General features: G+C 41.7%; 1 protein-coding gene across 2 annotated transcripts in view; it reads left to right on the top strand.

The window, feature by feature from the left end:
- The window catches only part of DSCAM (DS cell adhesion molecule), a 453735-nt gene that overhangs the window by 242894 nt on the left and 187991 nt on the right, over window positions 1–22850 (top strand). For both annotated transcript variants that reach the window (XM_063393172.1, XM_063393173.1), the window contains exons 4-5: window positions 15134–15280; window positions 21417–21695. In XM_063393172.1, coding sequence (XP_063249242.1) covers window positions 15134–15280; window positions 21417–21695 — 426 coding nt within the window. The remainder of the gene's footprint in view (window positions 1–15133; window positions 15281–21416; window positions 21696–22850) is intronic.

Consider the following 22850-nt stretch of genomic DNA (forward strand, 5'->3'; position numbering starts at 1 on the left):
CTTTGCTGATGCCACTTTCTTTTCCCATCCTTGGGGTTTGTTTTTGTTTTTGTTTTGGTTGTGGGTTTTTTGGTTTTTTTGGTTTTGTTTTTGTGGGTTTTTTTGTTTGTTTGGTTGGTTGGTTTTTTGTTTTTTTGTGGGTTTTTTTTGTTAAATTTTTTGATGGCTGCATCTGCATAATAGAAATTAAAAGTAATTTTTTATGGAGACTAGGAAGGCTTGGAGCACAGAGTCCCATTCACCCAGGTGAGATCATGGCTCTCCTTCACCACCTTCCATCTCATGGAGGGCACATCCTGCAGGCTCTGCCACGGAGCAAGAGACAACCAGGAAACGGGAAAGGAGCACAGCAGAGTTTCAGCTTTAATATCTCATTTTGAAAGATTAGGTGTAGGCAAGTGGATGTAACAGGTTGGTCACACAATCAAATCACACCCAACCATTCACAATTAATTATTCAAGCCTTTCCTTTGTGCCCTTGTCAATTGGAACAGAAGAGCTGTCAGCTGTTGAGTCTCTATTGAAGAGCAGCTTTAGATCGTTATTATTGAGCTGCCCCTGACCAGGCTCCAGGGCCAGAGCTCCTGTCAGAAAGAAAAAGAAATGAAACACGGTGTATTGACTTTTGCATCTTTGGGATATTATTTATTTCTTTATTTCCCCCCTATCTTCCCTGGTCTTTGCTGCGTGCTCTGCTTTGTACAATGCTCCCTTTTTAAGAACTGAAAGAAGTCCAGGAGGCTCAATGTGCAGGGATTGCATGTGTGTTCCACCTTTTTAATGGAAATGCTCCAGGGAGGGAGATAGTGTGTCCCCACCACGGACATGGTGTAGAATGCAAATCCTTAGGCCAGTGATACAGACTCTTGGGGCTCTACCTAAGAGGATTGGAGTGAAGAAAAAAAAAAATTGGCTTTCTCCCAGGAGATAAAGACTGTGAACTAGGAAAGCAATAATGTTGACCCAAATAACAGTTGCTCGAGAGATTGAACCAATGCAGAGTTTGCTTAGAATAAATGCCATACAGCTGTCAGGTTTTGCCACGTTAATTTTCTTTTTTTAAGATTCATTTGTGGCTGTTCACATCCCTAAGCCATTGACTGCATAAAAGAGTATACCCAGATTAAAGCTGAGTACCAGGAAAAGAGACGAAAAGTAGTTTTAGTTCAGAGCTTTTTCTTCATTACTTTTCCACTGCCTAGTTTTGAAAAATAAGGATAATTATTTTTAAATGTTCTTATCTAAGTGACACCAGCATTTTTTTGAATGCTCATGTAAACTGTCAAAACTGTGCTGTGTTTTCTCAGGAGAAAGATGTACATGGAAGCAAATGGGGTGGATATCCTTACTTTAGATTAATTTGTGCAAAAAGGAGTACTTACAGACCTTATGCATTGGAAGTACCACTTGCAGAGAGTCACATCTCTTTTTAAGCAGCTGACAAGCATAAATAAGAATAGACCACTGGTACATAATTTAAAATCCCTTTGAGCCTGTGGTCCCATGCTTAAACGGGGCACACATGTTTGGTTCACAGATTTCATAGTGATCTTCTTCAAGGTGTACTTTATGTCCTTGTGGTAATCACAGAATGGTTTCAGTTTGAAGGGATCTGAAAGATCATCTCAACCCACCCCCTGCCACAGCCAGGGACACCTTCCACTGTCCCAGGGTGCTCCAAGACCTGTCCAGCCTGGCCTTGGAGACTTCCAGGGATGCAGGGGCAGCCACAGCTGTTCTGGGCACCCTGTGCCAGGGCCTCATCACCCTCAGAAGGAACAATTTCTTCCTTACATCTAACCTAAATTTCCCCTCTTTCATTTTGAGCCCATTCCCCCTCGTCCTATCCCTCCAGTTCCTGAGGAATCGCTCCTCTGCAGGTTTCTTGTATCCCTTTTAGACACTGGAAGGTTCTGTGAGGTTTCCAAACAAACTCCTCCAGGCTGAACAGCCCCAGCTGTCCCATCCTCTCTCCACAGAGAAGGTGCCCCAGTCCCCTTATCAACCTTGTGGCCTCCTCTGGACTTGCTCCAGCAGTTCCACTTCCTTCTGATGTTGGGACATCCAAACTGGGCACAGCGCTCTGGGTGGGATCTCATGAGAGCAAAGAAGAGAATCCCCTCCCTGACCTGCCTCCCATGGTGCTTTGGATGATGCTGGTGGTGATTCCATGCACAGTTCTGGATGATGTTCTCCTTCTCCATGATGCCTTAAGTTTTAGCTTTCATGTTTTCCAGACCCTGTGCTGCCCAGGGGTGCAGCTCTGAGCTCACACTCAGGCTCACTCAGCTCTCTGCACAGAGAGGGACACAAAACAAATCCTTTTCCTGCTGAGGACCAAGGACAATTTTCAGTCCCAAAAGCACAAACAAGGGTGGCTGAAGGGAGGAACAAGAAGGATGTTCACAACCTGAAGCTGTAATTGGACAGTTAAACCCCAATATGCAAATGGACTAAAACTTATAAAAGTGTGAGACCTTGTGACCAGTTAGCCATTTTTTGTGACCATTTTGGGTCCACCTTGGGTACAGCCCTGGTCAGGCTGTTGTCCTGCCCAAGGTGTATCCTAAAGGCCTTTCAGTAAATCCCTACTTTATTCTCTAGCTCTGTCCAGTCTCTGCTCCAGATCAGCCTTCCCAAGGCATCAGCCAGAGGATATGGATGTGCCTGGTTCATGCTGGGAATGCTACTCCAAATGTCCTGGCTGGCTGCAGTGTGCTGTACTCGTGGGGGCTTTTCTGTCAGGTCAATCCTGTTTAGGCAACTCCATGCTGCTTGCAGCTTCTGGGATTGCAAGAAATGTCAATGGCATGGATCTTCACATGGAAATGTCATTAACGTGGTCAAGGGCATCTGTGCTAATGTCATGTGGTGCTGGCAAGGTCACACTGTGACTCAAGACGTTCTTTCATGGTCTGTGGGGACAAAAAAGGAGAGTTTGACTGCTGAGGGAAGTTCTTAGGGTGCAGGCAGTGCAGGTCTGTGTCTGCTTGGACACAGACATTTGGTTGGTTTTTATAATCTAGTGCTTTGCCTCCTGAAAAAACACAAATCCTAGAAGTGGAAAAAAATGCTTTGTGTGACTTTCAAAATGGTTGTTAGAGCATTTCAAAAAATGCTTTCAGTGACTTATGACTAAAGTCCCACATGTAGAATATGAGTTTGCAGGGTTTTTTTTTCCTGAAACACCTCTGTTTCCTTAATATTCACCATTTAAAAGACACAACAGAACACATTATAGACTCTAGCTGCTTAACAAATGCTGCAATGCAACCCTAAAACAAATCTAGGTGTTAAAAAAATAGATGCTTTAAACCATTTGTAGGGCTAATTGCATCTGTAAGTACAGGGAAAGCTCAGGAAAAGCACAAAAATGTTTAACACAGCTTGTCTGAAACATTAATCTGGCCAAAGGCTGTATTTTAAAAATAATTTATTCTGAGGTCTTCACAGAAAATGAGCACTGGTGCAAACAAAACATGTCCAGCCCACTGGTGAACACTTTGACAGTGGAAAGAGAAGAACAATAATAATATTTAACTTATTCAGAGAGATTTACACATCCAGACTGTGCCCTTGTTGTGCACCTCCATAAAGGATTGAATCCAGTCTGGCAGGTTTTTAGGCACAGAATGTGAAACTAGGAGTAAGCAAGGATGTTTGGATGCCCAAAACCCAGAACTGGGATTCCCAAATCTCCCACAGACTCACAAGATGAAGTCAGGCAAATCAATTTGCTTCACTGTGCCTCAATTTCCCAATCAAATAGAATTTGGCAAATGATAAAAATTATCTTTAGGAATGTATTTGGGCATATTTGCATAATCATACTGATATTTGGACAGGCTTCCAAGACCTGATTCTCTGAGCAGTTCAGAGAAGGAAATAAAAAACCTTAAAATAGATTTATTCTGAAGGATGGATGCTTGTTGTGTTTATAATAATATTTTCTTTGTGCTTCCAGTCTAAGCAAAGTAATAGTACAGAATCACAGTAATCTTTATGAGATGATATGGAATTACACATCCTTCCTAGTTTTACCTCACATAGATCTTTGAAATGAAGTTGGATTGAAATATCCCATAATCTTGAATTGATGCTCAGCATAAATCACCCTAAATTTACTCCTTGCTGAAGCATTATATTTACTGAACCCTTTTCATTGTTATAAAATTAGTTTGACAAAGATGTCAGCCAACAGAGAATAAATAGTGTGAAAACCACATTTATTCACACTGCTATGACATGACTCTTGTTCAAAGTGTTTCGGTTTATCGAGAAGTTGCAAGAATTATAAAACTTTGTAACCTGTAAAAGATGAGGTCTGCTAAATCCCCACATGCTGAGGGAATTGAGTCTGCAAACAGATTCTCAGGAACTGCTTGCAGTTATTTCAATTTCAAATCAGTGTGGGTTATTTTTTTCCTCCAGCAATGTTGGTAATGCACATGACTTGTGTAATATTTAAATGCTGGTTTTCTAATATTCCTGTATGGAATAATTTCACTGGATCATGGATAGAAGGAGTTTTGTTTATTTTAAGGTATAGAAAAGCCTTTAGATACTTCTGCTCTTGCAATTGTTATTTTTTCTGTTTAAAACACTGCTTCATCAGTTGTTCTGAGGCAACGCTGAATACAAATGGTTTTGAATGTTTCCATAATCAGGGAAATGTGTACTGAGTCACAAAAATAAGGGAATAACTCAGCAGGAGACAATTCTTTTTAAAAATGGGAGGTGTGTGAGTGGCAATGAGAGCTGAATAGTTAAATACAGGAAATGCACAAAATGGAGCTCTGTGCTGTGTGAAGGGTAAAGAAGAGACAGGAGTAGGGTCCCATCCCATATCATGGTATGTTGAGAATCAAAATTAGAGTGAATGAGAGAGAGAAAAGTAGAGGAAAAATTGTTATAGTGAGGGGAAATTGTAAAAAGTATTTTAAGTTTTATAGTTGAAAAACAACACCATAGACTTAACACTAGTGTATTGTTCAAAAAGATAGAAATGTACATCATCAGCAGGTTTTTTCCTCATTTTAAAAATTATTCACTGAACATTGAATTATTTTCCCAGTAGACTGGCCAAGAGTCTCCAGGGGAAATTATTTATTTTATCTCTAATTCCTAGTGGACCTGCTTCCTCCCACAGTGAATGTTCTGAACAATTTTTTTATCCAAACAGAGGTTTACTTTTTCAAACTGGGAGAGAAAGATATTAAATCCTGCTCATGTCATTACCATAACACCGAATTAACCTGTTCCACTTTCCCTCATTTTGCACTCTCAAAATAAAAATACTACACTACAGTGTACCACGTGAGGCTTTGCCTCTGCTACTGCACATGCTTTAGATAAAAATTCTGACTGCTCAGGTGGCTTGGGAAGCTTTGAATAGATCTTCTCATGGGAGGGAGTGGGCACTGTGATGAATTTCTCACAGGACTGTTCCTCCAGGTGGAGATGCTGCATTACCTTCGGAGTTACCTGCAGAATAAATGTGGTTAAACCTGTGGGGCCAGAGAGCTGCAGCTCCTGTGGTTACTGTGGGATGATATTGGCTGTTTGCACCCAGTCAAAATAATTCTGCTGCTGTTGGAATTCTGTGTCTGCAGGGCTAAGGCTTATTCTCATCATATTGCCCATAACAGTTTATATTCTGGGAATACAATGACTTCAAAGCTCCAAAACTATTAAGGTGCACATTTGATGGTGGTGGCGTAAAGCAGCTGCTGTTCAGGCCAGAGGAGATGGAGGTTTTCTCTTTAATTAATGAGCCTGTGTTTAAAATTACTGGGGAGATGGGTTATGGTCCTTGATGATACAAAGAGTAGAGAATTATTTTATTTGTACTAAGCCACTGGTCAGCTCCAGGCTATTTATTTATGTGGATGCATCAGTAAAAGCTTGAGGAAAAAGATTTTAATCCTCCAGACAGCTCCATGTATCATGGGCAAAGTTGAATCCTCTTTAATCAGAGCCCCTAAAACTAGCTGGTGATTTAAAATTATCTGCTTGCTTCCCAGCTAAAATGAGGAAAGCAGCTTCTACAGCAACGTATGCAAGCACTCAAATCATCTAAAACTGAGGCATTAAAGATTATGGCACTTTTATTCAATATCCTGGAGGATGACAGTTAACAACAGCAGGTAGAGATCTGTAGGCTGCTCACACCTAATAAATTCATCAAAGATTAAGAGGGGGAACAATTAAATAAAAACATTGTGTGATCAGTCAGGTCTATACTATTTAATCATAAAATACTAACCATTAACCAAACCTAGTCTGAGTACACAAAGGCACAGCTCCTGCATCAAGTTATGCTTTATCTGAAAAAAAAACCAACAAAAAAAAACCCCAAATCAAAGCAAACAAACATGTTTATTCCTCCTTTATAAAACTTGAAGATTGCATTTGTAATATATGTGGAATTGGTGCGGACAGTTGGCATAAAATACATTTTTGCAGTCTCAGAAACACAGGGCAACAAAATATGTTCTGATTTGGGTAATTTACAGGCTCTTTTTCAAAATGGCCAAACTCATTCAGAAAATTATAGAACTGCACATATAAGAGCATAATGTCTTTCCTCACACTGATGTTACAGAAGCACAAATGAACTCATGGTACTGTTGAATTCAGAGCAGCTAAAATCAGGAATGCAGCTGCCACCAGCAGTCAGAACTTGCCAGATTTTGGAACTCTGGGCTCAGGCCTCATCCTGTCTCAAGGAAAACCAACAGGGAACCACAACTCTTGTTCCTATTCAAAGCTACAATTATACCCAGCAGATAATTTTCTCTCAGCTCAATTTACAAAGCCAAAGACTGCAGACTTTATTTTGTTCAGTCCTCCTTTCCTTTCCTTTCCTTTCCTTTCCTTTCCTTTCCTTTCCTTTCCTTTCCTTTCCTTTCCTTTCCTTTCCTTTCCTTTCCTTTCCTTTCCTTTCCTTTCCTTTCCTTTTCCTTTCCTTTCCTTTCCTTTCCTTTCCTTTCCTTTCCTTTCCTTTCCTTTCCTTTCCTTTCCTTTCCTTTCCTTTCCTTTCCTTTCCTTTCCTTTCCTTTCCTTTCCTTTCCTTTCCTTTCCTTTCCTTTCCTTTCTTTCCTTTCCTTTCCTTTCCTTTCCTTTCCTTTCCTTTCCTTTCCTTTCCTTTCCTTTCCTTTCCTTTCCTTTCCTTTCCTTTCCTTTCCTTTCCTTTCCTTTTTTTTTTTTTGCCTTTTTCCTTTTTTTCTCTCTTAATTTCCTTTTCTTGCTTTCTGTCTCCTTTTCTTTCCCAATTGTTTTCACCTTATGGTTCTATACTCAAGAAATGGGCAGGTTTGTTATCTCAGGTAGGAATAATTCATGCAGAACATCAAGGGAAATCTGGAGAACTACAGCTATGGCAAAATCCCCATTTATGAAACAGAGAGACATTTTGGAATGCAGCAAACACCACAGCATCTAAATTTCTCTAGATCCATTTTCTTTGGAAAGATGCAGAAGGACTTTGCTGACCTGTGATATTCCTTAGAGACAAAAATGCCAAAATAAGAGCAATTTTATATTTTTACTCTTTTCCTCTTTAATCTTTGAAGAATCAAGTGGAAAATATTCCATGACTTTGCTTGGCATTTCAGAACCATGGTGATGGTGGCTGGGTTGGGCGTCCCACACTTTGAGCAGCTCTGAATTCCACTGAGGGACAGAGAGACTGACAAGGAACAGATTTATTTACAATAAACCCAGATTCAGACTGAGCTGCCACCAAAACCGGTGTTTCTGTCCCTAACTCAGGAAGAGGAGGTGAGGGAGGGTAAATAATGATTATATAATTAAAAATGGCTTCGTTTTGAGCTATCAATTCTGCACAAATTTTGCCAAGTTGTGAATCCATCTCTGTTACAGCTGGAACCACATCAGGTGATGGGACTGCAAATATTAATGAATGTCCTTAGCTCTCTGCAGAGAGATAATCTCACTTATTCTTTATTGAAATCTAAACAGGTTATGTGTCTAAATAAAATAGAAAACATCTCATGTAAGGCTGCTGGCTTGTTTTATAAATTCTCAGATTTAATTCTGAGGTGAAAAAGCCCATAACAACAAAAGGGGAAACCAACTGCTTTGGAACTGAAGAAAACTTCAGACCTGCAAGCTTGGTTTTATGATAAGACAAACTTCTATGAGCTTTGAGGAGTCTGGAATTATAGATCAAATATCACAGCTGCCTCCCTCACCTTGGACAACGCTTCCTATGGATTTTATGGCTTTTTCTTTCCTTGTGTCTGGAAAAAATGGGAATATCAAACATCTGAATTCCTCATGAGTAATATCGTACTATGGGGACACTTCAGAAGCTTTGCCACTGATTATTTTTGTCCCAGGGAATGAGTCATGGTGTCCTCTCAAGGTATCTCATGAAGGCTGAGCACGTGGAGTGAGTGACACTTGGAAAAGTGAAATCCTTACCTTTCCCTCCACATCTCCCTTCTTCATCTAATCTTTGTGCTGGGTATCAAAAGCCCTCCCAGGACTGTGCCTGCAGGGCCCAGTCTGAGCAGGTTCTAGCACACTCCCCATGCCCTGAGCAGCAGACTGGTTAGTTTGAGGATGGTGTTGTAGCAGTGTCATAAAACTGGGTTTTAGTTTCTGTCCCCTTTGCCTCTTTGGGGGGGTTCTCTCCCCTTCCATGCCCAGCTCACACTGGAAACTTGCTTAGCAGAAGCAATTCTATCCAGTGGAGGTGACAAGGACCACTGGCAGGAGTTTATTTGTTCTGTATTACCATTTGGCACACGATTAGAGCAGCCATCTGTTCTCTTAATTTCGATCAACCCAATTTAGGCTGCAATAACACAACGCCGTTAGATGTGTTTCCAACAAAGGAAAAATCAAATATGATTTTTTAAAATCATCTTGAGGGTAACATTACCCCTATTTAAAGACTACCAGCATGCTGGGGGAAAAGGGCATGATTAAAGAATAATTAACAACGTAATTTTAAAATATTCTCATTTTCCTACAAGAATATGATGCGCTAATTCGACAGGAAAGTGCTCACATTTTCTTATGAATTATACATGAGTACAATCTCACATAGGAAACCTAAACAGAATTTTATTTTAATCTCTAATATTATGCACTCTAATGGAAAACATTAAAACCTTACATAAGAGCATTTTCATAACTGTTAACGTGACCTCTTCTCACTGAGAGAAGCGAGCACATGATTTGCTAATGCCACTCAAATTTAAAGAAGTCAGTAGGTTATTTAGGGCACTGGTCAGCAGAGAATAAAATGAGGGGTGTGTTTCAAAAATGTCATGGATTTTGGGGCCCTTGCTCAAGCCTAGATATGACCCTGCACCTCTTCCTTCTTTTTTTTCTTTAGGACACTGAGGCCCATCTCTTTGGGTCCATCTCTTTATCTTCAAACCAAGTGGTTTGCTAATATCTCAGACGAAGACATGAGTTTAGAGTTTCAATTAGGGAAAGAAATTCTGCTAAGGAAAGCTGTTGGCAAAATATGCCAACTGTTCAAATGTTGGTGTAATGGCAAAAGACACAGCTTGGTGAGTTGTGTTAGACAGGTTTGGTTTGAGCACTGAGGTTTTCATAGCAATAATTCCAGTTTTAGGACAGTCAGGTGATAGGTCCCATCTACAGAAGAAGGGAAGTCCCTAAACCCATGACTCTGAAAAGGAGATGACAATTTGCCATGAAGGGCTCAATTACTGGATGGATATGTGAAAAAAAAAATTGTGCAGGGGAAAACAGTGACATTTTACATTTACTACAACCAGAACCAGAAATTTCAGAACTGAATTTATGTGCATGATCCCAGCTTGAAAAGGAACTTCAAAAAGTTGTTAAAGTGTTGAGCAAAAAGCTACAGGAATATTTCAAGATATGAATAATTCACAGTAAATCATTTAGGAAGTTCAATCTGTATAACTAATTAAGGAGAAAGATGGTATAAGAGGTAATTTCCTCGTGTTCTGTAAGGACTTAAATGGGCAGAAGATTTCTGGCTGCGGAGGAAATCTTTAATGAAGGCACAGTAGGATCCAATAACTGGGGCAAAGGCAGGTGGACCCAAACAATACAGTAATTTTTAAAAGCAAGAATAATTGGAATAATTTACCCAGGGCTATCACATGATCTCCACTTACAAGAAATCTTTAATCATGACTAATGTCTTTTTAAATAACCTATAGTGTAACTTCCAGATATGGACTTGGGCAGGGGTTAATGGCAAAAGGATAGAAAGTGAAAATAAATGACTCTAATGGTCTTTCTAGTCCTTGGATCTATATATTTTCTTTTCAGTCTCACCGTGTGGCAAAGTTATGTTATTATGTTGGATGTTGGAGAAAGAGTTATGGGTTCCTTTCTCTGCTTTTCCACTGACTTGCTTGAGCTGTATGAATCCATCTCTGAGAGCTTCTCTGTAAAGAATTTAAATTTTCATAAAATCATAGAATGCTTTGAGTTGGAAGGGACCTTAAAAGACATCTAAATCAAATTCCCTGCCATGGGCAAGGACACCTTCCCCTAGGACAGGTTTCTCAGAGCCCTATCCAGCCTGGCCTTGGGTTTAAATTCTATTTTAAAGTAAGTTTAAATACTATGTTAAATGGTAATGTCTTACTATGCTTGCCCACACTACCAAGGCAAGAGATAGTGAGTGTTCATGGAAGCCTTTGAAGTCTTTGAGTGAGACACATATTCCAGATATTGAACCAAGTTTTCAAAAGCATCAAGCACTGAAAGCCAAAAGAGATTTCAACATCTCTGAAAATCAGATGCTGAAATTATTATAATCAAGTATTCAAGGCATTAATACAAACACTGCTAAGGAGGAATAATAAATGGGAATTATGAGCTATATTTTGACAGTGTTCTTTTTAATTGTTGCGAAGGAGGCTTCTCTGTCTTCCTCTTCTGAAGCCTGCTAACAGCCAAACAAACAAAAAGCTTCAGTAGTTCTGAAAGGATTTTTCACTTGAGAAAAATCTCTATTTGGCATGTTAAGTAGGTGAGTCAAAAAAAATTAGACTTCATCAGAGCAAAGCAGGGGCGATTAAATGAAATGTGCCTGAAGAAGAAAACCCTCCCCTGGATCAACAGGGCAGTGGGAGCTTGTCTGTCCCATCCTGGTGCTTTTCTAAACACTTTTTGAAGTACAGGAAAGGCAGAGCACTCAACACTTCAGCTTTGTCACAGCTGACAGCCTGTCGGGTTTAATGAAAATGCTCTCCATTTAGAAGATGACAGAAATTACATGCATTTCCCCTTTTATTTCTCTGTCATCTTTTTCTGTCTCGCGTCTCCACGGGAGAAGGAGGGGTTGGTTATTAAAAGCATTACATAAGTATGCAAAATATGCTAAGAAGAAAAGAGGAAAAGGAAAATCTTTAGCCCTGCAATTATACACAATGTCTGTTGGTGGGAAATGTGGGATAACATCTGATGTGTGGCAATAACTATTTACTTTCAGCTATCTTTGAAGAGGGTGAGGGAAAAATCTCCAGATAATGCTTTAAGTGAAGGTTTTATTGTACGATTGCCTGAGTAATTTCCAACAGGAAGATGATCTAAGCAGTGTTAGATATCTTGAGTGTGTTCATAACTTCTCCAGAAAATACAGCAAGATAACACCGAGCAATTTCACGGCTCTGCAAAGCTTTCACATTCCTCTTTTATTAAGTGGCAGGTTTTTAATAAGTGTGTCTGCTCTCACAGAGCCAAAAGTGTAACTGCAGCTGAGGAAACTCACTGCCAGGGCTGAGCAGGGAAGGCTTCACCTGCAAGTGTCAGTCAGTGCTACGAGATCTGGAAAGAGCCCACAAATCCATTAAATTCATCACCCAGCCACTCCACATCCACATCCAAAATTCACACCCCAGTCGTGATCCCAGAACTGCTCTCTAGAGCTTAAAGGGAAGCTCTGAATTTGGTCTTCTCACTTAATTTCTGTGGCAGTTTTGCTCATGCTTATCCTGAGAAGAGAGACAAATTTTATTACTAACGATGCCCTGTGTAGATCCCCTCTCAAAACTGTGCAGAGCATCTGAAAAGAGTGAGAGCTGTGGAAGAGCACAGAGGAAAGAATTTATTTTTAAACTTTGGCCATGTTTGTGTGATCTTAAACTTGTCCGTGCTGGTAGTGTCCAAAGGTGTGAAATGCAGTCATGGAGAAATGGAATTGTGAAGAGAAATGGAATTATGAAGAAGAATGGAATTATATGTGTTTAGCAAAGGTGAAAATGGACCCCAGAAAGAAAAAGCTACAGGAGACCTTCATGTGCATGAGGGGACATTTCTGCCTCTCAGCTCTTTAGGCTCCACTCACTTGACCCAAATGCACAGCATGTCCAGATTTACTGCAGGGACCAAAACAGTCCCAACCATCCCATTAACACCTTTTTTTATCTGTTCCTGGGCCTGGGATGTGGCTGCAGCCTCTCTACTGACATCCACCCCGGCAGGGTTTGGTACCAGAGTCACATCCCAGCTGGAAAAACCCTCTGGAAGCCCTGCCTGGGCTGCATCCCCCAAGCCAAGCCTTTAAATGTGATTCCCATCTCCTGGAGCTGCATAAGGGAGACAGCTGGGCCTCAGTTACCTGTAGTTGTTATAACAAGTTCCCTAGAAAAGGTTGATTTGCTTCATGGATATTTCATGAGTGCAGAAACTGCTTGGGAACAGAAGTCTAGCATCCCGTGGTTTTCACACCAAAATTCTAAATATCCTTCTCACCTAAATTTAGGGGTAAAGGCAGAGCTTACAAAGGGTACAGATGTTGAGTAACACTGTTTGATAAGAAGTTAGGGTGGCACAAATGGTTTTGAGTAGTGTATACACTCAGGCAGTGTTCTGAGTAATTGGGAATGTGAAAGGAAAAGGAAGAAACACTCAGCAAAGGGCAGCACATTATATCAAGGAATTATAGTATATCTTACTGGTTTAACTTATTGCTACTACATGTCTATATCCTTTCATCCAAACATTACAACTGACATATTAAAATATAAGATGTAAGATAGCTTTGCTTTCTTCATGTAAGCTTTTCAATGCCTAGTTTCAGACATCTGGCTGTGAAACTGGAATTTCACCCATTCAGGTGATTTTACTACTGCACTCCACAATATCTTTTTTCCTAAGTCTTCCTCTATGCAAGCTGTTTAATTTTCAGAGGCATATGAAGTCAGTATGGCTTCTGTATGAGAAAGAACCTCTCTAGCCTGTGAATCTGTAAATCCACCTCAGCTGGAGCTCAGTGTTGCTCATGGCTGAGGAGAGAGCAATTCCCATCCAGTTCTCCCTCCTCCTTTACACCTTCCCTTGCTCAGCTCTTCTTTGTCAGCAAAGGAGCTCAACACCTTCTATGCCTCAATTATGGTGATTTATTTTCACAGAATCCCAGGATCCCTGAGGCTGGAAAAGCCCTCCCAGCCCAGGCAGTGCCAGCAGTCCCAGCTGTGCCCCAGACCCACCTTGTCCCCAGCCCAGAGCACTCAGGGCCACCTCCAGGTGACACCTGCAGGGATGGGCACTCCAAAGCTCCCTGGGCAGCCCCTGCCAAGGCCTGAGCTCCCTTTCCATGGGCAAATTCCTGCTGCTGCCCAAGCTGAGCCTCCCCTGGCCCAGCCTGAGGCCGTTCCCTCTCCTCCTGTCCCTGTTCCTGGAGCAGAGCCCGACCCCCCCGGCTGTCCCCTCCTGTCAGGAAAATTTAGAGAGAAATAAAACACCCCTGAGCCTCCTTTTCTTCATGCTAAACAACCCCACCACTTATTTAACTCTGGTGTGGTTATTTAATAATTCTGGATAATTCCAAGGATGGGAGAGGTGGGCTGGTGTTGTTTTATTCAATGTTCTCTGCTCTGAGGGCCAGACCAGTCCTGTGACATTAAATGGTTGTTAATTTTTTTCCCAATTTCTTTTATATTATGGTTTAAAGGATATCACCCTCTGTAATGAAACCATTTCCTTTCTATCCTCTCTCTGCTGGATTGCCTTCTCACTGATGCATCTGTGAGCAAGCATCCTGACTACACTTAATTATTAAAAAGTCATTGCTCAAAGAGAGCTCTGAAGAAAAGGAATTCTTTCTTACTGCATATTACTGGATATTTGTTCATAATGGGTTTCACCCTTGTGTATTTCTCCCCTAATTCTGGAGCCTGCTATATTTTATAATACCTAGGGACAGGTACATATAAGAGCTACCAGCTGCAGAGGAATTTAGCAGACATGAAAAGGAAAATATATTCACATTTACCTCAGTGTAAAAGTTTTGGAAAAGCACACACAGCTTAGATGACACTATTTTTAAAGTGAAAATATTAACCAGGTGAGGTTTAAGATTTTAAATATGTTATTTTAATTTATTGCTTTATGGAAAGTGCATTAGAGCAAACATGTACCATGTGGATTTTAGGGGGGTTTGTGTCCTTGGTTTTAAAGTGGGCATGGAACAGAACAGAGACAGTTCTGTGGGTCCCAAATGATCAGAACTGCACATGTGATCATATAAACCATGGTATTTTGCACATATTCTAGAGCAAATCATAAAAAAAAGGCATATTGAAGAAAATTTAACCAGTAACACTCTTATTTTGAGAGAACAGTGGTAGAAAATCTTGACCTTGAACACGTCAGACTTGTTTGTTTTTGGAGATTGTGGCTTTGCTGGGCAGAGTGGGGTGGGAGCTGTTTGACCTGCAGGCATTGCAGGTGTGAGCAGCTTCCCTACCTCTCTCACCCCTACCGCACTGAATTAACCTGGATTAATGCACTGGTTCTTTACCCCACATTTTACTTCAGGTGCCCCTTGTATGTTTGTTAAGAGTCACATAGGCCATGGCACATTTCTTTCCTTCATTCCTCACATTTTCCTTAAATTTCTTTCCTTCAGTCCTCACATTTTCCTTAAAGATCCCTCTGTTTCTGCTCATGAAGTGCAAATTAAATATAAGTGAATTGATACCTTTTATGCATTCACAGTGAGCACTTGGTAAACGTGGAACTGGCAGCTCAAAGCCTGGCAAAAAAAAAAACCCAAATCTTCAGGCCCTGCATCCTCCCCCCTTCAGCGTGAGAGTAACAACCTGCAGATATTTTAAACCCTGCAAATTCTTGTGTCTTTCAGGACCTAGATTTCTCATCACATCCACGGGAGCCTTGTATATTTTAGACGTACAGAATGAAGATGGACTGTACAACTACCGATGTATCACAAGGCACAGATACACTGGAGAAACGCGACAAAGCAACAGCGCCAGACTTTTTGTATCAGGTGCTCCTTTTCTGTTTCTTTCTGTGTCTCTCTGTGTGCTGTGCCCCTGGCAAAGGCACGTTCTCCTGTGGTTTCTGTCCAAGGGAAGTGGGGAGCTGCTGCAAAATAAGATGGGTCATTTTAAAACCCTTAATTTTATTTTTTTAATCTGTTTTTCGCATCTTAGTCGCTGTTTCCTGAAGGTCTGTAGGGTGCACCTGCATTCAGTACGGTGATTTTTTTAGCAGGTTTAGAGTACTTTATACAGGGAGTGTGGATGGGATTCATCCCTCCAAAAGTAGAATTATGCAGAGAAATTTAATCACCTTGAGTTCCCTGTGTAACCAAAGAAGTGGAACCCTTTTAGGGGCAGTGTACCTGTCCTGCTTTGGGGTGATCTGAACTGCCCCATGGTGCCTCTTCCTCTCTGTTGACCTCAGCAGGAGCTCAGGATGCTGCACTCAGCTGTAGATATTCCCACTCCAGGACTCTCAGGTTTTCTGAGGTGCATTTCAGCCTTTCTCTTCACTCATCCCACTCCTACCCAGGGGAAAAGAGCCTGTTCCCCTGCCTCCAGGAGGGATCTCCAGCCAGAAGGAGAAGGTGACCTCTGCCAGTGCACCCAGGGGTGCTGCAGGCAGACAGCAGGACTGCATGGCAGCTCTCCCTGCTCACGGCTGAGTCCCAGGGCAAAACCAGCAGGTGGATGGGCTGTTTTAACTTTTCCTTGTAGCTTTAAATTAACTGCTGATTGCTGCTCCAATACAGAGTTTTCCCCATTTTTTTTTTCTCAGTGAGAGGCAGTGCCAGTTGCAGGTGAGGTGGAGGAGGAGCTGCCCCAAGCCTGGGTCTGGAACTTGCTCTCAAACATTTCTGTGTAGGGTCAGCACTGCTCCAGCTCCCCTTCCTGTCCCTCATTTGCTGCTTGTCCATAACTGCTCCCTTTGTTTGCATATGAACAAATCCAGAATAGTTTTCCTGCATCCACAGAGCTCACTGAGGCTGTATCCCAGATTTTCTCTTTCTCCCCATATCCTTACCCTACATAAATCATCCCCACCATCCCACTGAAAGCCCCACATTGCTTTTTCTCTTTTCCCTGTTGCTAAGTTTCCTTAAAGGTCAGTCAGGAGCTGGTGACTTTCCCAATCTGACAGTCAGTTTTAAGATCTAACCTAAATTAAGTCAATTTAAGCCTTTTGGCCCATTCCACTCCTCTTTTGATCTTTATGTCAGAATAAAACTCTGGTGGTCAGGTTTCAGCTCTCCACCCCTCTGTTGGAGAGCCCTAAGGGAGACAGAGGTGAGCACAAGGTTTTCCATTATTAACATGCTTCTTGCCCTCCTCCAAAATGGACATTGATGAAGTATTTTGGAGCCCACTGGACACACAGGCTGGTACTTATATAGTATTGTTAAAAAAAAAAAAAAAAAGAATAGTGTGATTGTTCAGGTGAGAATCACTTACCAGTCAGCTCCAGGAGTTTCTCCCTTTGATAGGTGTCCCCTGTGGGTAGAGCTCTTGCCTCTGCTTTTCCCAACCAGGTGAAGAAGTTCTCCTGCACAGTAATGTGCCTGCTGTGGTCTTAGGAGGACAGGCAGGATTCTCCCCTTCCAGCTGGCTCCATAATATGGTCTGCTTCTGTGTGAAATCACGTTAAGGCTGAGCCAGTGGGGACATAAATAAAATCAGGCTTGTATCTTGGTTACCACAGGAAAAATTCTGGTTATCCCACTGAACAAAAGGGGGAAAATGAAAGCTCTGTCTCGCTTGAAATTTAGGACAAACACCCTAAAGGATGTTCTCTGTCTGGAGTTGCCTTTTCTTTTCTCCTCCACAGACCAAATTGAAAGAGAAAATTTTACCTGTGTGCAATAACTGGCTTTTTTAATTCAACAGGGTTAATTATTCTTGATCAGGGCTAGAGTGGGCTCTGATTTCCAGTCCTGTTAATCCACTGAGCAGTGCAGCAATCAGGGGCAGAGTTTGTGCCTTCATATTTCTCTAACAGGTTTTCCTTTTTCTTTACTGGAATTTATTTTTTAAAGAGTGACTCCTTTAAGAATTGGGATCAGAGAATCATTGAACACAGTTCTAAAAAGTCTGCTTCCATGAGACCTACATTTTTTCCTGCCTTTTCCATTCACATTTGTTCTTCAGTTGTTTGGGGATGAAATAGTTTGTGGTGGATATTTCTCATGTTTCCTGGCCACATTTAACACAAACTAAACTTAATTATTGTTTTGAAACAGTGAGAATGGTAACATACAGATAATAGCAAATGAAATAAAAAATTAGCAAAAATAGTGAATAATTAATATGCCTGTGACCAAAATGAACTTCCAAATTTCAGTTGGAGAAAGAACACCTCCTTGAAATCACATGACCTTCTAAATAAAATTAAACCCAAATCCATTAACATGCAACAGAATATACTTCTAAGACTCATTATAGTGTTCTTTTCCAACAGTAATTTTGCCCTACCATTAATCCCGTCTCCCAAAATCATCACTGCTTTTTAACCTCCACACTCTGAAAAATCTTTATGATTTTTAAAGCACAACAATTTTCTTCTTCTATTCTTCAAAGAAGGTCCAAAGTAGAATATTTTAACACAGTATTTTGCCTCAGTTTTTCGCCATTGTCCTTGCTGGAAATCATTTGCAGTCACCTGTTAAAGCACAGTAAAATAATAATTCAAAAGAGGCTAAACACATGTTGGAACTTGGTTATGTTAGTTAGCTATTTTTTGCTTCATTGCAGGTGATTGCAAATGAACCCTGGGATTTCTTTTGTGCTTTCTTTGGGTTTTGGCTGTTTGGTTTTTTGTTGGTTTGGGGTTTTGCTTTTGATTCTGTTTCCCCTTAACTGAAATATATGAAGTGTAGGGGTTCTAAAGAGGAGTCTGTTCCAGGGACAAGCTATAGAAATGTTTTTACTGTCCATTTAAATATATAAGTACGGAGGGGAAGAAAACAGGACACTGGAATCATATCTTGTGTATCCCTGAACGTATTTGTAAAACCTCCTCTATAAGAGCAGGGTGAAATTTTCTTCTTTATGTAGGCAAATCTCAGTTTAGCTGTCCTGCATCTGGGATTCCAGGCTGTGCTGCTGCTGACAAGGCTCAAGTTGAGAAGGAAAAAAAGGGAAGTGACCCTGGGATGGAGAATCCAGGGTCTGCTGTGCTGCTTGAGTGGGAATGCACAGACAATACCTCTAAAAGACAGTTATGTTTTTTTTTATTATTTAAATATTTAATTACTACTTGCAACTGAAGAAATTGATTTCATGTAGATGTAGCCTTGTTAAGAGCCAGAAGCTGTAATTTTTTTCCTGCTTGTGGTTTTACTCTCAGTTAATTCCCCACAAAAGGATCTGTGCCTGGTGACCCAAACGGCAAGAGAGGAGCTGGCTGATCAATTAGTCAAATTGACATTGGCCTTCCCAACAGCACCCTGGCAGATTGTGCTTTCACTGAGCCAGACATAAACAGCATGGCAAGCTCAGAAATTTGTCCCATCTTGGTGCCAAATGTGGACCTCGAGGCCACTGATTCATCCAAAATCACTCATTTAGCCACTGCTGACGCCTTCCTAATGAGACACTCAGCAAGCTGAATGTGGCTTTGCCCTCAGTGTTTTCCTGGCACCTAGAAAGCAGAAAAACCTCTGCTGTCACCTTTCAGTGGAACTTGGCATTTTGGGGTGTTTATGAAGATACAGTCACAAAATCAAACAAACAAACAAACAAACAAAACCCCCCCAAAACCCAAACACAAAACAAAACAAAAACCAAAAAGAAACCCCCCCAAAAAAACCCACAAAAAACCCCAAAACCAAAACAAAAAAAACCCACAAAAAAACCAAAAAAATCCACACAAAAAACCCCACCAAAAAAACCCCCAAGAACCCCCAAAAAACAAAAAAACAAAACCCAAAACAAAAAAAAACCTAAACAAAACAAAAACCCCCAAAACCAAAAACAAACAAACAAACAAAAAACCCAAAAAAACCCCCAAAAAACCAAACCAAACCAAAAACAAAAAACAAAAAACAAAAAAAAAACAAACAAACAAAAAAAAAAAAAAAAAAAAAAGGGAAAAAAACCCCCACAAAAATATTCCATTATTTTAATATCATGATTTTGGTTTCTGGATTGATATTTTCACTTGAATAGTCTTAAGATGTTTGCTGTTCTGGGTGCCCTCCCAGGTGTGGCTGCAATTCATAAAGATGTATCTAAGCTCATTTTAAACCAGCTAGCTCAGGTACTGATTACTTTTGGAATAGCTTGAATTCAGCATGAACTGCTCCTTTAATCTCTCCAGCTCCTTACAGGAACCTGCTGTAGCTGTGCTGTGAGCAGCACCTGAGTTTGCTAAGTTAAAATGCCTCTTGAAAATGCCAGAATTGTGGCAATCACACCTACATCCAGTCAGCTACGGTTAAATATACCCAAAAAGAGGTCAGTGTGTCAGGTAGGAGCTGGTCAGCATGTGGGGCTTCTTTGTGAGACAGAAATCTTAGCAAAGTGTGTGCTTGTGATGAGAAAATACTTTGATGAATATTTATTCAGTATTTTTGTTGCAGTAGCTCCAGGATGGGCTGCACAAAACCTTAAATCGTGCCAACCTCTGTCTCCAACATTTTCAAACCTGAAATTACAAACCCAGCACTATTTCTGATGGGTGCATGCACCTCTGGTGAAGGCAATCCTGCCAGACATCTGTGAGATACATAAATCCATGCCAGGTGCTGCACGAGTGAGGGCTGCAGTTGTCAGCAAATTGAGCACAGAAAGATGCACTATTAAGCTGTAAGTTGGTCTTGTCACGTTAAGTTCTTTTCCCACAGAAGAAGAAAAGGCTTGTCTGTCAGTTTGACTGCAGATAGAAATCCCTGTGCCTTTGCCCATTTGTCTCCTGACAAGGGAATAAATTGCTCCTTTAATTCAAAAGCCTTCAGACCACCGAGAAGAAGGGACAAGGTGTTGGCTTCAATCTAGTCGAGAAGTGGCAATAATTGCCAAGGCAACACATTTCTGGCTCTCCATGCCTCTCACAGGGAACATGAAGGATGACCAGCAAAACGTTTGCCACCTGGAAAAAATCCAGTGAGGGGATTTCCAAGCAGCAATGAGTTGCTTCAGCAACATGTGCTGCTGGATCCCAGCCACCATGACTCAGACTGGTGGCTGGGTCAGAGAAGCAAACTGTAGTGCCCAAAATACTGGGCTGGTGAGTCAGAAAATGCAGGAGAAACAATACTGACATATGGGGGATTATACCCTTTTCTGACCCAGAGACAGGGCAACTGAGAGGCATTTTAAAAATTTTTATTCTATTTTCAGTCTCATGAGAAGGGTGAGACAGTACAGATGTTACAATTTGTGTTATCACCATCAGAAGCCAAACTATTTCCTAATTACAATACATTATAAGCATTTCTTGGCCTATTAGCTTTTGCCACACAATGCTGTTAATGCCTTAAAGCAAATAATCTAAAATTACCCCTCATGGGGTACAATGCAAACAATGCACCTTTCATAGTCCTATTTATCCAAGGTATCTAGTCTTGTTTGCAAGGCCATCATTTGAAACTTGTTTCTAGTTCCATTTCCCTCTCAACAATATCTGTCCTATTCCATGGCATTTCTAAGTCAGTGTTTTTTATCTCAAAGTTCGCATGCAGATGCCTACTTGGTGAGCCTCCTGTCAGGCTTTGAGAATTCTCTATAAATTCATTTCCCACCAACACACTGCTGAGTGATGTCACCATGAGATTCTCCTAGTTTTCTGATCATTCATATTAAAGTAGAAGTCCACCTTCTCACGCTCTTTTCATGTGCACAGCAGAATGTGTTTTATAAACATTGATATTGCTTTCACATTCCTTTCTGAAACAGACAGAGTTGTTTGTCAGTCAAAGGGACAGTCAAATGTGGTTGAGAGGTTGGAATAGCACCATCCAATGCATGGTCACCTTTCAAAAACTATATTATAGGAAGTAATAAACAAGGGGAGAGATTTTTTCTCTGCTGCTGCTGCTCTCCCAAATTCCAACTCTGTGTTATTTGAGCGTGGCTAACAGTGACAGAGTGAGCTCATTTTAACGCTCCCATTGAGAAGAGTTCCCTCTGCCTTTCCCGTTTCAGACCCAGCGAACTCAGCCCCGTCTATCCTAGATGGGTTTGACCACCGCAAAGCCATGGCAGGACAGCGAGTGGAGCTGCCTTGCAAAGCATCAGGGCACCCGGCACCAAAGTACCGCTGGCTGAAGGACAACGTGCCCTGGGAGCCCGACAGCCGCTTCCGGCAGACGGTGACGGGGCTGCTCATCGAGAGCACGCGGCCCTCGGACTCGGGCAGCTACGTCTGCGAGGTGTGGAACAACTACGGCACCGCCGAGGTGATCGGGCGCCTCCACGTCACACGTAGGTCACGGGTCGGGGTTACCAGGGAGAGGGGAGGGCTTGGGCAAGGCCCCGCCGTCGGGAGGCTCCTGGTGGTGGAACCCTGTTGGAACCGTGGGCGCTGAACGTGTCAGGCTTTCTGTTCCGACAGGCAGTGGCCATCAGGAGGGTATGGGGCCGCGCAGCTTAGGATGGACACTGAGTGCTGTGTCCAGCTGTGTCCCCTCAGTTTAGGAAGGACACTGAGTGCTGTGTGCAGCTCTGTCCCCTCAGTTCAGGAAGGACATTGAGTGCTGTGTCCAGCTCTGTCCCCTCAGTTTAGGAAGGACATTGAGTGCTGTGTCCAGCTGTGTCCCCTCAGTTTAGGAAGGACATTGAGTGCTGTGTCCAGCTCTGTCCCCTCAGTTTAGGAAGGACACTGAGTGCTGTGTCCAGCTGTGTCCCCTCAGTTTAGGAAGGACGTGCAGACACTTGAGTGCATCCAGAGGAGGCAGCGAGGCTGGAGAGGGGCTGGGAACACAAACCCTGTGAGGAAGGGCTGAGGGAGCTGGGGGTGTTTATCCTGGAGAAAAGGAGACTCAGGGGTGACCTTATCACTCTACAACTCCCTGAAAGGTGGCTGTGGTCAGGTGGAGTTGGTCTCTTTCTCCAGGCAGGAACTGACAGAACGAGAGGACACAGCCTCAAGCTGCATCAAGGGAAATATAGGCTGGATATTAGGGAAAAGTTTTTACAGAAAGAATAGTAAAGTATTGGGATGGTCTACCTGGGGAGATGATAGAACAACCATCTCTGGATGTTTTTAAGAAAAGACTGGATGTGGCACTCGTTGCCATGGTTTAGTTGAGGTTAGGGTTGGGTTGGACTTGATGATCCTGGGGGTTTCTTCCAACCTAGTGATTCTGTGATTCTGTGATTCTCTATTGCCTTTGACCTGAGGCCATGGGAACAGCTTCCAAAACTGAGTGATAGCACTGGGAATGCGAGTGTGTAGTTTGTGTAGAAGTGTGTAATGTCACAGGGTGAAATACTTAAATACTTAGGGGTTTTAGGATACAGTAATATATATAAGGGACAATATGGAGGGATTTGGGCATTGCCTGACTCCTTCTTCTTCACCTTCTTCTTCCTTTTTCTTCTGGGGTTTGGGTGATCTTTTCTAATTGGTCAGTGAAA

Source organism: Prinia subflava, chromosome 3 (assembly GCF_021018805.1).
Source record: "Prinia subflava isolate CZ2003 ecotype Zambia chromosome 3, Cam_Psub_1.2, whole genome shotgun sequence".
Lineage (NCBI taxonomy): Eukaryota > Metazoa > Chordata > Aves > Passeriformes > Cisticolidae > Prinia > Prinia subflava.